The sequence below is a fragment of the Salvelinus sp. IW2-2015 genome, linkage group LG4q.1:29 (genome assembly GCF_002910315.2).
Source record: "Salvelinus sp. IW2-2015 linkage group LG4q.1:29, ASM291031v2, whole genome shotgun sequence".
In the NCBI taxonomy this organism is placed as follows: domain Eukaryota; kingdom Metazoa; phylum Chordata; class Actinopteri; order Salmoniformes; family Salmonidae; genus Salvelinus; species Salvelinus sp. IW2-2015.
This window is the reverse complement of record NC_036842.1, coordinates 34249183-34264877: the sequence shown is the minus strand read 5'-3', so window position 1 is coordinate 34264877 and position 15695 is coordinate 34249183. Positions and strand designations below refer to the sequence as shown.

General features: G+C 41.9%; 1 protein-coding gene across 1 annotated transcript; it reads left to right on the top strand.

The window, feature by feature from the left end:
* The first annotated feature begins 12306 nt into the window (after nt 1–12306).
* On the top strand, nt 12307–15048 carry LOC111961120 (lymphotoxin-alpha). The gene is made up of 4 exons (XM_023983233.2): nt 12307–12804; nt 12934–12976; nt 13094–13135; nt 13577–15048. The coding sequence occupies exons 1-4, from the start codon at nt 12598–12600 to the stop codon at nt 14005–14007; spliced, it is 723 nt and encodes a 240-aa protein (XP_023839001.1). The 5' UTR covers nt 12307–12597; the 3' UTR covers nt 14008–15048.
* Nucleotides 15049–15695: the final 647 nt, after the last annotated feature.

Genomic DNA, 15695 nt, shown 5'->3' with positions numbered 1-15695 from the left:
CTTGGTGCTCTCTGATGTCCATATCTGGTCGTTGGGTAGATTAGATCTGTCTTGTGCCACACCCCAGATGCTACACTCAAACAGTTCCTTTTATGGTATTGTCCAGTGTTCTTCCATTTCTACTAAACTTGGAGATGTGCACCCCTCCCCTCCCCAGATTAACCACAGCTTTTGCAGCAAGTCACTCTATGTTGCTCAATCTTTACACACATACACACACACACACACACACACACACACACACACACACACACACACACACACACACAAACAAGGCAGATATAGCAAACCATATTCAATCACAAACGATATGGTGGCGGGCTATAGTGCATAAACTCAGATCCTCACAATTCCCCCTTTTTACACCCTCATGGGGTGTAACCAACTCATGTATCCATATACTGGGTTGCCGTTGAACCCAGGAACTTGAAACCTTCAACCTAGGAGGATAGTTATTTTCATGAAATGCATAATTTTTAGGCAAAACAAGATAAAAACATCGGTGGGGTTTTAGATTCCCCCTTTTGACACCCCCAAGGGTGTCATCAAAACAATATGATTACACACAGAGTATATATGTTAGAAAATTAAACCCTCTGGTCCCTCCCGCTATACATCTTGTACCAGGTGGGCTCCTTGCTACCCGGGAACTTCAAACCTTCACAACAGGGAGGACAAATGATCTGGATAAAAAGTATATTGTTTCTGCTCGTTATTTATTAGTAAGAAAATCTTTTTAAAATGTTTTATTCTACAACCTCACCCACAGCAAACCAAGGGTCATCCTCAGTCAGACCCATCTTTCTCCTGAAGTTTGACTCAGTATCAGCATCTTCCTCCGGAGCATCAAGCAAAGGCATCATTCCAGAAGCCTTTGCTACATCTGTAACAGATTTCTTCAAACAAGGTATGATGCAAGCAGCACAACACATTAGCATAAGGAATACAACTACTAGGGTCAGAAATCCAGTAACCATTAATGCAGTGTACTTACCAAACCAACCACCCAGCCAGGGGTACAGTCCACCCTCCTCCACACCTGCAAACTCCTTCATTTCCACCGATAACTTGTCCAAGCCACTCAGTGCTTTGGAAATACTCCCATCAGGACTGGTATTGTTAGGAATAAACGTACAACATTGTTCTACAAACATCTTACAAACACCACCCTGGTTGGCAAGAATCATATCAAGGGCTAATCGATTTTGTCTACTCGTTCGGGAGGTAGCCTCTAATTGTTCAGACATCCCTGTAAGGGCGGTGTGGGAATAATTAACGAACCGTTGTTGGTTGTAGTAGATGTAGTTAATCCAGGCCGTCTGTTTAGCATCTACAATAGCTGGGCCAATAATGGGCAACAAATGCCACAGCCCATCATTCTTGTTTAATGCCTGGAATTCGTGGGTGACCCCTATTGGGACCCCCAACAGATTGGTGTGGATATTATCTGTACCCTCAGACCAAGGAGCTTCACGTTTCTGCAGCCTCCTGGATCGGTCCCGAGCCTCTGAATCATGAGCAGTTCCCAGGAGTTGGTCAGCTGTAACTTCAATAATAGTTAATGGCGTAATTAGGCTGGCCAACGCACAGGTGCCTTGCCAGTCTCCCTTTAACATGGGGATCAATCGCCTGGCAGGTTCACACATCCACCATACATCAGCAACACCTTTAGTTTGGTTCAACCCTTCTACTGGCCACGTGTCATTAATGGTAACATTGGTCATGCAGTCAGCAACGGGGAGCCTCCCATAATTTATGCCCCTACCCGTACCCGTGATACAGCTGTAATTTCCCCCATATGCCTTAACCCCCCACGGTGCCTTCTGAGGGGGGACTTCTGGGAACACAAGACCCAGAGCTTTACATAGGGTCGAGTTTGGCTAGTTATGATAGAAACCTTCCAGTATGCACATCCAGCCCTCCCCACCGCTTAGGGCAAAAGGGTGTGTAGCCAAAATGGGTCTAGCATGCACACAAACAACACAGTCCTTCCTATTAAGTGTTTTGGCAGTGTATCTCATATAGGCTAACCACATGTTCTCCCTTCCCTCATAACCAGTTTCCGTTCCTAGTTGGTCACTGTCTGATATGTCCCTTACATTTACTACCTGTACTGGATTGAAGAGCTTGGGTGGTGAGGTGGGACTCGGGTTTGGAGTGGTGGAGGAGTGTGTCTGGGTCTGGCTCATCTGGGACCTCTGTGGTTTTGGCAGTACCTTAATAGAAAACACGCCCATCGTGTCAGCCCCAGACCTTTCCTGTCCAAGGGTATATGTTCCTGTATCAGAGAGCTGGATGGTTTTAATGGTTAGTAGGATTTCATCACCTTTACAAACGTTCCTTCCGGGAGATTTCCAAATCATTGAGAATCTCTCCATCTTAGTGGGATCCCCAATACTATATGGGTAACCTCTCCTCCACTCCCAAAACTTCCCCACATTAGTTATCATGTAGTCCCAATAGGGACACCACTCTCCATTGCACAGATAAGTCGGTCGTTGTCTTGCATAGGACACCAATGTATTGCAGCTCCCTGGTGTGAGTATTGGGCAGATATCCCCTATCCTTTTTGCTCCATTTCTCCATGGCCATATCTTACAAGGTTCTAAAGTTAGCACCTGAGATTCCCCTTCCTCTAGAGTGATAACTATGCTCCCTGCAGAGTGGGTTACAAGCCCTGACAGTATGGAGATCAACAGGAAGCTTGGGCATCCCATATCCTATGGTTGTACTTCGGCTAGGGCTTCACCTACTTGATCTAATGTTCTTCCTGGGGCTGAATCCCTGGCACAGTGAGTTCGGTGGTACCACGTGTCTTTATGCTCAGTGCTTACCCTCAGGGAGTGACTTGCTACCTCTTTCACCTGGAACGGGCCTTTCCACCTGGGCTCTGTCCACTTCCTCGAATGCACTTTCACTCTCACCCAGTCTCCCACCAGGATGTCTCTGTTCTCGTCTGTGGTTTCAACTGCAGGAGTTCGGACCTCCACCACCTGTTTGGACAGAGAGGTTAGAGCCTGCATGTAGTCTGTGTATCTGATTTTAGCAATGTCTAGTCTATGCAAATTCATGTTATCAGCAGGTGGACCTGGCATTCTTCTCCCTGTCAACAGTTCATGTGGTGTAAGGTGTGTGTCTGACCCTGGTGAATTTCTCATGGACATTAAAGCCAGAGGTAACGCGTCTACCCAATTTAGCTTAGTTCCTGCCATTATTTTGGCCATTTTTCATTTCAGAGTCTGGTTGGCCCTGAGATTGGGGGTGATATACTGACCCAAACTTGTGGGTGATCCCCAATGCCTGCTCGACCTCCTTCAGATGTTCATTCTTGAAGTGGGACCCATTGTCGGATCGAATCATTCGAGGGACCCCAAATCTTGGAATGAGATGCCTTCTTAGCCACTTGATGACTGCCTTAGCATCCTCTCTTGCAGTTGGAATGGCTTCCACCCACCTGGTGAACCTATCCACCATCACTAACAGGTATCTTTTCCCTTCTACTCGGTTGTCTTGTCCCATGTCTGTGAAGTCAATGCATATGTCCTGAAAAGGTGCATCTGGTATGGGAAAACTCCCAATCACTGCTCCCAGTGAAACCTTGTTGTTATAACCTTGGCAGATTTCACAGCTTTCAGAAACTTCTCTTGTCATGTCTTGCATGTGTGGATGCCACCACACAATTTCCAGGGCCTTTGCCACGCTCTTCCAACCCCCATGTGCTTTGTTGTGTTCCTCCCGTATCATTGATCTGAGCAGCTTAATGGGGGCCACTGTTTTCCCATTGTGGGATCTCCAGATTCCTTGGTGGTCTCTTCTGGCTCCATGTCTTTTCCACACAGTTTGTTCATACACGTCTGCTGCCTCCTGTAACTGTCTCACAGTATCTATGGTTAATTCATCTTGTGTCTCTTCAGTCCGTTGTATCATCTGTTGGGTAGTATAGCCACCTGCTTCCTTGGCCACTTGATCTGCCATGTCATTTCCTTCCCTGATTTTTGTGTTCTCCTTGCTGTGTCCTTTGCATTTCATGATGGCCACACTTGTTGGTAGTTGGATTGATTCAATTAATCTCTGTACTTCTTGTTTGTGTTTTATGGGTTCATTCGAGCTGGTCAGATAGCCCCTCCTCATCCATTGTGGGCCATCAATGTGTGCAATGCCGTGGGCGTATGCAGAGTCTGTGTAGATGTTCACTATTTTTCCTTTGCTCAGTTCCAGTGCTCTCCTTAGTGCTCTGAGTTTGGCCAACTGGACTGAGGCCTCAGATGGGTCCAATTTCTTTGCTTCTACCACCTCGTGTGTTCCTGCCATTCCTCCTTGCTTCACCACTGCATAGGATGCTATGTTACCTTCTCCTGGTGTCTGTGACCTGTAACAACAGCCGTCCGTAAACAGGGTCTCTGCTGTTCCTTCCAYTGGGACATTCTGTAGGTCCATRCTGACCTTTACTTGTTTTGCTGCCCTGTCCTCACAAATGTGTGGTTCCCCGTTCCCCATCCCATCAGTCATGTTGGTCACCTCTGTCACATAGGTGATGTGTTTGGCCGTGATCATTTTTGTGATGTTTGATTTCCTTTTGCTCGATAGGGTGAACAGTTTAGAGCCAATAAAGGCGGTCACTCCATGATCTGTGTTGATTTCCAGAGGGTGTCTTATTACGATATGAGCAGTTTTACCAATTGCCTTAGACAGGGCAGCAATGTGTCTTGCACAATCAGTTTGGCCACATTCAATGTTGTCCAATTGTGCACTGTAGAAAAATAACACTCTTCTCTCCCCCTTTTGTTTCTGATAAAGGATGGAATGAACATACCCATTCTGTTCAGAAACATCCAAATTAAACGGGATGGTGTAATCAGGCAGGGACAGAGCCTCAGCTTGGGCAAGGGTTTGTTTCAGTGCAATGAAAGCACCTTCGGCTTCTGTGGTCCAAGTGAGCTTGGCTGTGAGGTTCCTGTTACCTGCCTCTCGGAGAATGGCCCTGAGTGGTTCAACTTTCAAGCAGTATTCTGGTACATGGGTTCTGCTATACCCAGTGAGTCCAAGGAATGACAAGAGATGTTGTACAGTTGTGGGCTTTGGGTGCTCCAGGATAGAAGTCATCTGGGCTGATGACACCGCCTGACCTCTTCCAGAGAGAACTCTTCCCAGGAATTGAACGGTTCTTCTGCAGCATTGAACTTTTTCTTGTTTAACTTTGTATCCTTTATCAGCCACATGTTTGAGCAGGAGCTCGGTTGCCTGAAGACAGGTCTCAGCAGTTGGTGCGGCCAACAACAGGTCATCAACGTATTGGAGAAGGGTGACCCCTTCTGGCAAGGTGAGTTCTTCCAGGTGGTCCTTCAGGATAGAATTGAAAATTCCGGGCGAGTCCCGGTACCCCATTGGCAGCCTGGAGTAAGTAAGTAAGACATTGATTTTGGTAGGTGAAAGCAAACAGAGGCTGTGAGTCTTCATGGAGTGGGATGCAGAAGAATGCGTTGGCCAGGTCTATAACGGAGAACCAGTCCTGTGTTGGGGAGATGTTCTGCAGTGCCAGGTAAGGATCGGGGACAGGCCTCACGTCAGGAATGGTAACATAATTTATGGGCCTGAAATCTTGAACCATCCTCCACTTACCCGTACTTCCTTTTTTAACAGGTAAAATGGGTGTATTCCAAGGTGACGTAGTATGGAACAGCACACTACTATTCTGTAACCCAGCAATAGTAGGTTCAATTCCTCTCACCTTCTCCTCACTCAAAGGGTATTGAGGCCTGTAGACAAGAAGGTGGGCAGGAGTATCAGTCTTGAGCAGGATTTTAATAGGCTCCACATCTACCAGACCCACATCTTCTGGACTGGTGATCCACAGCTGGTCCGGAATCCTAGAGAGCATGTTATCAGTGTCAGGATGATCAGTCATTTCTCGTCCATGAAACCTGGTTCTTCTGGCAACCTCCGGGATGGATGTGTCCTCTTCATTAATCCTTATCCTCCATACCTGATGATCTCCCATGAAGGCAGTGGATACATGGTTCAAACTGGTGTCAGTCCAGGCTAGGTCTACAGCCACTTTGATTGCGGGACCCAGTGAACGGGCCTCGTAGCCGAAACCAACAAGTAACGTAACGTGTGGTGCTGAATCAGAGTCCAATGTGAACCATTTTTCGACCAGATCCACATCTCCATCACTCATGAGGCAAGATGCAGCCACCCCTTCTTTAAGGACATATATGTGATGGCTGAAAACAATAGGCCACCTGTCAACCATATCCTCATACCATGCCTCATTGTATATATCGTCTTTTTCTCGGGAGTAGTTCATGGTGACGTGGGGGGTCTTCGGGGGGATAGTAAGTCTTCAGTGTCTGTATCCATGGTTTCCACTTCTAGAAAATTCGACAGACTCTTGGAGTGTCTGGATCGCAATCCAGGAGTCTGAGCCAATAGATGTACGTCTTGTCCACTGGCTCTTCCATGTCCCCTAGATACAGCATCTGGGGGGGGGGGGGGTCCGAAAACTTTTCAGTCATCAGTATTGCATCAAATCGGCTGGAGGGATGCTAGTTGCATGCATTCCTTTTCATTACAGTATATGCTGCAACCGAGCTTGGAGAGTAGGTCCCTTCCCATCAGTCCTATGGAACACTCTGGGTTGTATAGGAATTGATGGGTAACTTTTTTGTCATCCCAGTAAACATCCAGTGGGACAGTTAACCTCTAATTCCTCCCAAACCCGGATCCGGGAGCACCCCCCACAGTAAAAAAGCTGACTAGCATAGCCTAGCATAGCGTCACAAGTAAATACTAGCATCTAAATATCATTAAATCACAAGTCCAAGACACTAGATGAAAGATACACATCTTGTGAATCCAGCCATCATTTCTGTTTTTGTTTTATGTTTTACAGGGAAGACACAATATGTTATGTTATTATGTTATGCTATTAGCTAACCACGTTAGCAAAAGACACCACTTTTTTACTCCACCAGTTTTTACTCCATCAGTAGCCATCACTAATTCGACCAAATAAAGATATAAATAGCCACTAACCAAGAAAAAACTTCATAAGATGACAGTCTGATAACATATTTATTGTATAGCATATGTTTTTTTAGAAAAATGTGCATATTTCAGGTATAAATCACAGTTCTACATTGCAGCTGCAATCTGAAATAGTGCCGAAGCTGCCAGAATAATTACAGAGACCAACGTCAAATACCTAATTACTCATCATAAAACATTTCTGAAAAATACACAGCGTACAGCAAATGAAAGCCCAACATCTTGTGAATCCAGCCAATATGTCAGATTTTTTAAGTGTTTTACAGCGAAAACACAATATAGCGTTATATTAGCTTATCACAATAGCGAACATCACACCAGCATTGATTCAAGGCAAAAATAGCTATAACGTATAAACCACCAAAATATATTAATTTTTTCACTAACCTCAGAATTCTTCAGATGACAGTCCTGTAACATCATATTACACAATTCATATAGAGTTTGTTCGAAAATGTGCATATTTAGCGGCACAAATCGTGCTTATACATTGAGAATAGTGTCCAAAATCTCAAGCAATCTGGCCAGGCGCCATCTTGGAACGGCACCTATACTTATCGAAAACTATTCATAAACTTGACAAAAAAAATACAGGTTGGACAGCAATTGAAAGACAAATGAGTTCTTAATGCAATCGCTGAATTACATTTTTAGCAGACGAATTCTTTGTCCTCTCAGTGTGGAGGATTGGAATGTTTGTGTGGGCCTATGGAGAATCTACCTCAGAACAGTAACATGCACTAAATGGACTTTGGGACAATATATTTAATTAGCCAAAACGGTGGAAAAAAACGATAGATGTAATATGAACATTTTTGTCATGTTTGTTATGTCATGAAAAGTTAAATGACAATGTTATTGTCACGTTCGTCGTTTGGATGAAGAGAGGAGGACCAAGGCGCAGCGTGATATGAATACATCTATTTATTTATGAAGATGAACACTAAACAAACTATACAAAATAACAAAACGAACGTGAAGCTATCATACAAAAGTGCAGACACAGGCAACTAGACATAGACAATAACCCACGAAATACCCAACGGGATATGGCTGCCTAAATATGGTTCCCAATCAGAGACAACGATAAACAGCTGCCTCTAATTGAGAACCAATCTAGGCAACCATAGACATACAAACACCTAGACTAGACAAAACACATTCATCCCCCATGTCACACCCTGACCTAACCAAAATAATAAAGAAAACAAAGATAACTAAGGTCAGGGCGTGACAGTTATAATGAAAACATTGTAACTTGAAGAGTTTTCATAATATTTACATGATGTTTGCATACTGTGCGTTGTGTGGGAAATGTCCAGATCAAAGAGAATGTTTTTGTAAAAGTGAACTGTTAAATTTTGTTGTCTAATGAGATCAAAGTACATTGTGATACCTTGCCTCGTAACTAGATACACCCCGGAGAACAGAAACGTCCCTTTCTGACCCGAGGGTATAAAACGTGTGAGTTAAGAATTTACAATTCAGACTAGATGACCACGCGCTGCAGGCAAGGTCTACAATTAGTCACAACCCCAAAACGCAACACGAGGTTGAAGAAGACAAAGGAACCTCTTAACAATCAATGTTACAGTTGAGTAGCTGTATCTGTATCTTAGAAGGTGAATTCAAGCAGGACCACCCGGTTATTCTGTTTCATTATACTAAGTTATAATCAATAGCCTAGACTGTATGTTTGTGTATGTGTATCTTATATTATAATTTAGCTTGTTAGTAAATAAGTAACCAACTCAATTGGTGTGGTATGGAATGATTTAGTGAGACCCGAGTTTGTGCAGATTTACGAATTATACGACATTCAGGATGAGACTGTAGAGGAAATATATTAATTAGTGACTGCTGTAAAAATCGATATTCTGATATTCTTTGAGTTAATTTGGGAAATGGAAACTCATTAAAACAAACTTTACCCATGGTGCCCCAGGTTACTGAGTTAATTATTACCTGATTAATTTAATCAGGTAATTATAAACATAGTTCATTATTTGATAAACAGCAGTCGTCACATTAATGATACCAACATTACGACAGTGGGCAAGACTAAATATATGTTGTTCTCTAATTCTGGCAAAATTGTTGATGGACTACCTATTTATTAATTGAATGGTTCTCCAATCGATCAGGTTCCAGTCTATAAATATATGGGCTTTTGGATTGACATGGATTTAACTTTAAAAAAATATATACTGATGAGCTACTTAAAAAGCTATGATTTAAAGTGGGCTTCTTTTTTTAGAAATAGGGCTTGCCTCTCCCTGAATAGCAGGAAGCAGATTGTACAGTCAACTTTCCTGCCAGTTCTTGACTATGGTGACACCATTTACCAGAATGCAGCAGCCACTACTCTTAAACCTTTGGATGCCGTCTACCATAGCGCCCTTCGCTTTATCACAGGTGACAGTTTTAATACTAGTCACTGCATCCTGTATCAAAAGGTTGGTTAGTCCTCATTAAAGTCCCGTAGATCACGTCACTATTCCCTTTTTGTTTACCAAGCTCTACTACACAAGATTCCTATTTACCTATCTTCATTGTTGAAGTATAAAAATAGGGTTGGTTAACTCTTGAGGTTCCTCAGGTCCCCACTGAATTAGGTAAATCCGTATTTAGTTTTAATGCGCCTCACTGCTAGAACAATTTGCAGGACTCATTACAATTAGATGTTCTGGTGCCACTCGGGCAGTTAAGGGTGTTAACTGAGGACCTAGTAGCTGTGGACTGTAAATGTTTTTCATAAATGTTGTTGTTTTGTTTTACATTGTATTGTTGTGATCAGGGCACCCTTTGGAATAAGACCATGCTCTCAATGTTGTTGTCCCCTGAATAAATAAAGAATAAAAAAAAACACCAACAATAAGACCCTGCCCGGCCGCTGAGGTTCAGAGGAATAGGAGGACGTCAAAGGGCGGTTAATGTAGTGGAGGTGAAACAATAGCGTATTGGCTAGAGTACATCAGTGATATCACCTTCCCTGAGATCTTAAGCCAACTGTCGTTCACGGCATTGAGTTGCAGTGTTATTGCAGAAAGTTGTTAGTCTAGCTTTCTCTATAAGACTAATAGTCACAAGGTGCTGCTTACATTCTTAACTGTCCATAAATCAATGATTGATGAGAATTAAGAGATGACGTTGTCTGTAGCGACCTAATGTGCTGTACACCAGAGGGGAACACCCATGCTGGAGTAGAGACACAGGCAGACATTATAGATACAGGCAGACATACACGCCCACCAGCGTGTCTTCACCCACGCAACCCTATTATAGCCAGCCACACTGGGCTATTTTTAAGAACAAGGCTCTTCTTTTGCCTTTCATGTTAATTGTTTAACACTGGGAAAGGTATGATAGTCAGATGTCAGCCAACTGTCACTTCCTTTGGACAACTGTGGCTAAGTTAAGTGTTTTTCCATCACTCTACGATCATTAATAACAATCACCTCTGACGTTGTCCACTTCAACTGGTCCTTAGGATGTAGTTAAGATTCACGTTTGGAACGGCAAGTGCTGTTTGTATTTCCATTGTACAAGTGATGTCATTAGTTCAAATTCCCTTTTAACATACAGAGTTATTATTAAAGTGAAATATACAGATAGATACATGTATTTACTGTATGTTTTTCTTTACTACTATGATCCAGATAAAGATGACACCCAGCCAGCTGGCCCAGGCAAAACTCAATATGCAACCAATTTAGCAAAACTCTAGTCTAGAATATAACTGGCTTACAGAAAAAGATATACAAAATTAAACATGTTTTTAGATAACTTTAGATAACACATAAAAAATGCAACCCATTTTAGTTTGACAATCCTGTGATAAGGATATGGATTTCATAGCATAGGGGTCCAAAATGGGTCACCTTTGTCTATAAATGGTTTTCATACAGGTCCAAAAATCACATTCACATGAACCATTTCGCTACACATGAAATGTTTTTAAAATGAAAAGGGGTTGTGTGGGACTCAGTAGTAGTGCTGTAGTTCCATAAGCACACATTGTTATTCTCCTTAAAGCCTAAATGGTCCTTTTTTGCATACAGAATGGAATGACCCTGGCCAGCAGCATCCCACCCTGCATCCCACTGCTGGCTTGCTTCTGAAGCTAAGCAGGGTTGGTCCTGGTCAGTTCCTGGATGGGAACAGCTGCACAAAAAAAATATCCCAAAGCCCCAGGTCAGTGATTGGGATATGGTGCTGTATTTTGGATGGGATGTTAAATGGGTGTCCTGACTCTCTGTGGTCACTAAAGATCCCATGTCACTTATTGTAAGAGTAGGGGTGTTAACCCTGGTGTCCTGGCTAAATTCCCAATCTGGCTTTCATGCTGCTGAATCATCCCCAGCTTACAAGTGGCTCTCTCCTCTCACCTGTAACTACTCCCCAGGTTGTTGCTGTAAATGAGAATGTGTTCTCAGTCAATTTACCAGGTTAAATAAAAGACCCTACAGCAAACTAAACAGAACAACATTTGAATCACACCAATACAAAAGCTGGAAAACATCAGTGACATAAAATGTTAATACTAAATCAAATAGCATAAACCAGGATGACACCTTTGGCTATTGCGTCACACATTCCCTAACGTAGTTAAACAAATTCCCAAACCGGTTCTAGGTAGCTGTTTAAACAGATATCTTTCTCCCACACAACCACACACTCTCTCCTTATAACCACAAACGGAAGATTTTCATTGACACAACATGTAGGCTACATTCACACCCACATAAAACCTCCATGTAAACACTTTCTCTTGCCAAGGGTACTGTGATCAGTAGGTGGAGGAAATCAGTTATTTGCTTGTGTCTCAGGAGCTGTCATCGAACAAAACATGAAATATATTGAGTTGCCATGTGTGTACATTTCCCTTACGAAACAGTCCAACGATTTACTTCTGTTTTCTATACCCAATTACCATAGTAGACCACTAACCTTTTTGCTCCTAGTATTCAATGCCACTGATCAGAAATATTGATCAAATGTTGCACAGTGCAATAACATACAATTTGGTTAAACCCAGTAGCTTTTTCCCCATGGTCAAATACAATCCCAGTTGGTTTTGGGTACTGTAAAAACCTACCACCACAACCTGGAGTCAGGGGTAGACATAACATAGTAAACATAAATCTGGGACACTCCAATTAGTATATGTTACGTTTGGTAAGGTATGCATTCATTTGTGGATGTCCATCATCCATTTCATATGATAAGTTACGAATTCCAATTTGTTGTGGCCAACGTTAGAAGATAAAAGAACATAATTAATCTTTTGTCTACATTGAACTGCCTTAATTTGCGCATGATAAAATACTACCTTTACACCCACAGCTCTGTCGATTAATTTGAGAGTGGTAATGTATAGCAGCATGAGGGATAGTCTGTTAATGCAAGACTTGGGGGATTTTCCCGGGGCACATGTGCAGGGAAAGGCACTGACAGCCGAGTCGCGTAGGCGGTAGAAGAACTATAAATTCGGATGTATTTCATGAAGAAGATAAAACGTTACTTTAGACTTCGTAGTGGTGGTTTGATATGGATAAGTGCGCAAGAAACAGCGAGATTCCTCACGATACGGTGATTTCAATGGCGCAGCAAGAGTCTGTTGTTCTTTTGCTCAAACACTGTCAAGAAATGAAGCGACAGGAGAGTCGCTTGCGTCTTGTCACGTTATTCTTGGTTCTGGGCTGTGCAGCTGTATTTGTCTTTACGCAGCGTGTGAATAGAGACTGTAATGAGAAGGTAAGCAATGCGACATCCATATGTTTTTAACGGGGCACAGAACTGCCAGAGAGCTTTAGCATTGGATTTTAATGGAACTTTAACTTTCATTACTGTGGGTGACCATTAATAATTAACTTGTGTTTGTAGGATTCATTCAAACCAGCTGAATACTCACAACAGCAAGCTATAGGTATGATATGTCTTCCATAGTACATTCCTTTGATTTTATGATTTAAGCCTCGAGAGGCGCTTCTATCAGCAGTGTAAAGCAAGCATGCGCTGATCGTTGTTTTCTTTTTCCTACCAGATCGTCAAGAACAGAACCTGAAGCCAAACGCTCACCTGACAAGTATGTCTTAGTAAAGCGTGTTTTTATTATATACATATATATATATATATATGCCTGCATGTGAATGGACCGGATGTGTGGGTTTGCAACTTTGTAAAAAAAAAAGTTTGCTGATTTATACCAATTATTTTTGTTATACAATTGTATTATCTAATGTAGCCTAGATGTGCCTTAATGATTCTATTTTAGGAACCACATGCTTTTTGGATATCACTGAGAAATCCCTAGTGTATGGGTATGGTGTTATTCACATGCCTAATCAAACTTCCTGTTTAGTTTGCAAATAGGCTATAGTGTGCACATTGAGCTGTGCTAATATTGTGCAAGGGCAGCAGTCAGGAATGTTGGCTTCTTGTGTGTTGAATATCAAGTGGATATATTTCCAGAATCACAATCGTTTATATATTTCCTCTGATCCTCTCCATCTTCTCCTACCTCCAGCATCATCAATGTGCAACTCCGTGCCTGAAGATTACATCCAATGGGAACACCAGGGCACTGGCTTGGTACACATGCAAAATTTCACCTATGATGAGAAGAAGCATGCTCTGGTTGTCCCTCAGGGAGGCCGATACTTTGTCTACGTAGGGGTCAACTTTCGAATGCCGGATAAAGACAAGGTATCTGGCGAGATCCATTTTCTTAGCCTGAAAGTCTGGAAATTCTCCAATAGATACCCAAAGAATTGGCCTATCATGGAAGTCAAGGATAGCATACCAGACAATAGGAGAGGAGCGAGGACTGTGTACACGGGACAGGTGGTTGCTCTGGAGGAAGGGGACTTCCTGAGCGTGTCCATTAATGAAGACAATTATGAACTGATTGACTGTTCAGCAGAGACTACCATGTATATTGGTGCTTTTCTCCTCTAGACAAGGAGAACATGTCTATTCCAAAAATATGCAGTCTGTGTGGATTTATATTATTTATTTCCATGCTTACTTTTAGTAGGACCAGTGCATGTTTCAAGGCACATTTTAACATCCTTGTGGATACAATAACATTGCAGGTATTAGTTAAGCCTTTCCTTCTGACAAAGCTGACCTTATTTCAGGGTGGCAGGTAGCCTAGTGGTTAGAGCATTGGACCAGTAACGAAAGGTTGCTAGATCAAATCCCCAAGCTGTCAAGGTAAAAATCTGTTGTTCTGCCCCTGAACAAGGCAGTTAACCCACTGTTCCTAGGCTGTCATTGTAAATAAGAATTTGGTTTTTGCCTTGTTAAATAAGGTACAATATGAATGTATTCATACATTAATTTCATACTGTTTGCTACACATTTCCTTTCTTGATCAAGATTAATTAAATTGTTGTTCAATAATTGTTGTTAAATTAAATAACTTATTATGATTTTATAGAGTGGGGTCAATTCCTAACTCAAACTTTTGCCTAATTTAACACATGAGTTTTGTGCTACAGCCACTACAGACATATGACATTTTTATTTTTGTGTCCCTCAAAAACGCAAGTAAACTATTTTCAGACGAGTTGCATACACATCTCTGTTGTCCATGGATTACTCCCATACAAACCCATTGGCTCAATAAGCAATTTTCGAACACAAAATCTTTGTATGGCCGTAGCCCTACGGAAAGGTATTAAACTCCCTTTACTGTATGTTATTCTGTCTGGAAGCACCACTTCATAGGTTTTATGTTATTCTGTCTGGAGGCACCATTTGGTAGATTTTATGTTAAAACTGCTCCTCAAAGGGATAGTTCATCCAAATTACAAAATTGCACATTCGTTTCCTTCCCCTGTAGGAAATCTTCGCTTGTCCATAGACTGCTTACATGTTAAGGACACCAATATGTAGTTTTGTAATTTGGGTGAACTATCCTTTTAAATATGTTACCAAGTAAACACTTTATATTGACCTTTCTGTGAATAAAGTATTTAATTTCTGTAAAAAACATATTTCTACTTTGGGATTCTTCCTTGAATGAAAGAGAAACCTGAGGCAAAGCAGTGAAAGTTGGATAGATGACAATTGAACTATCCCTGTGCGTGGGTTCCTAAGTGTGAATCCTGGCCTGAAAAGGTTGTGTCATCATCCCTGGAAGTTTTCAATTTCTTAGTCAGTGGATGTGGTCACAGTGTGTGTAATGGAAAGATGTTTCTACACTGCAGTTAAATGGATTACTCTTTCCCCTCTGATCTTAAACATAATGAATCACTCCATATGGTTTACCTAACTACTGAGGGGTATATTACAAAGCATGATCAACAAGTTAGCCAGCTAACTTTGATAAGCAACCAGAAATAACTATAGATTTTCTGGTTAATTAAAACAGCTAAACTTCGGTATGTGTTTTTGTTTGTTGAAACAATTAGACTATGCCCATTTCAAGCTTCTCTTTAAAGTTATATCAGAATATTTAAGCAAGTTAGCTGGCAAACTCCTTTATCCTGCTTTGTAGTATCCCCCTCTGGTCTCCCCTTCATGATAAGCTCTAAAACGGGTAATCTGCTATTGCTACATCCATTTTTGGACTTTTAAATGAGTGATATATACCCATTGAGTCTTGTAGAATATAACGGTTGAGTGTTCGAATCTCATCA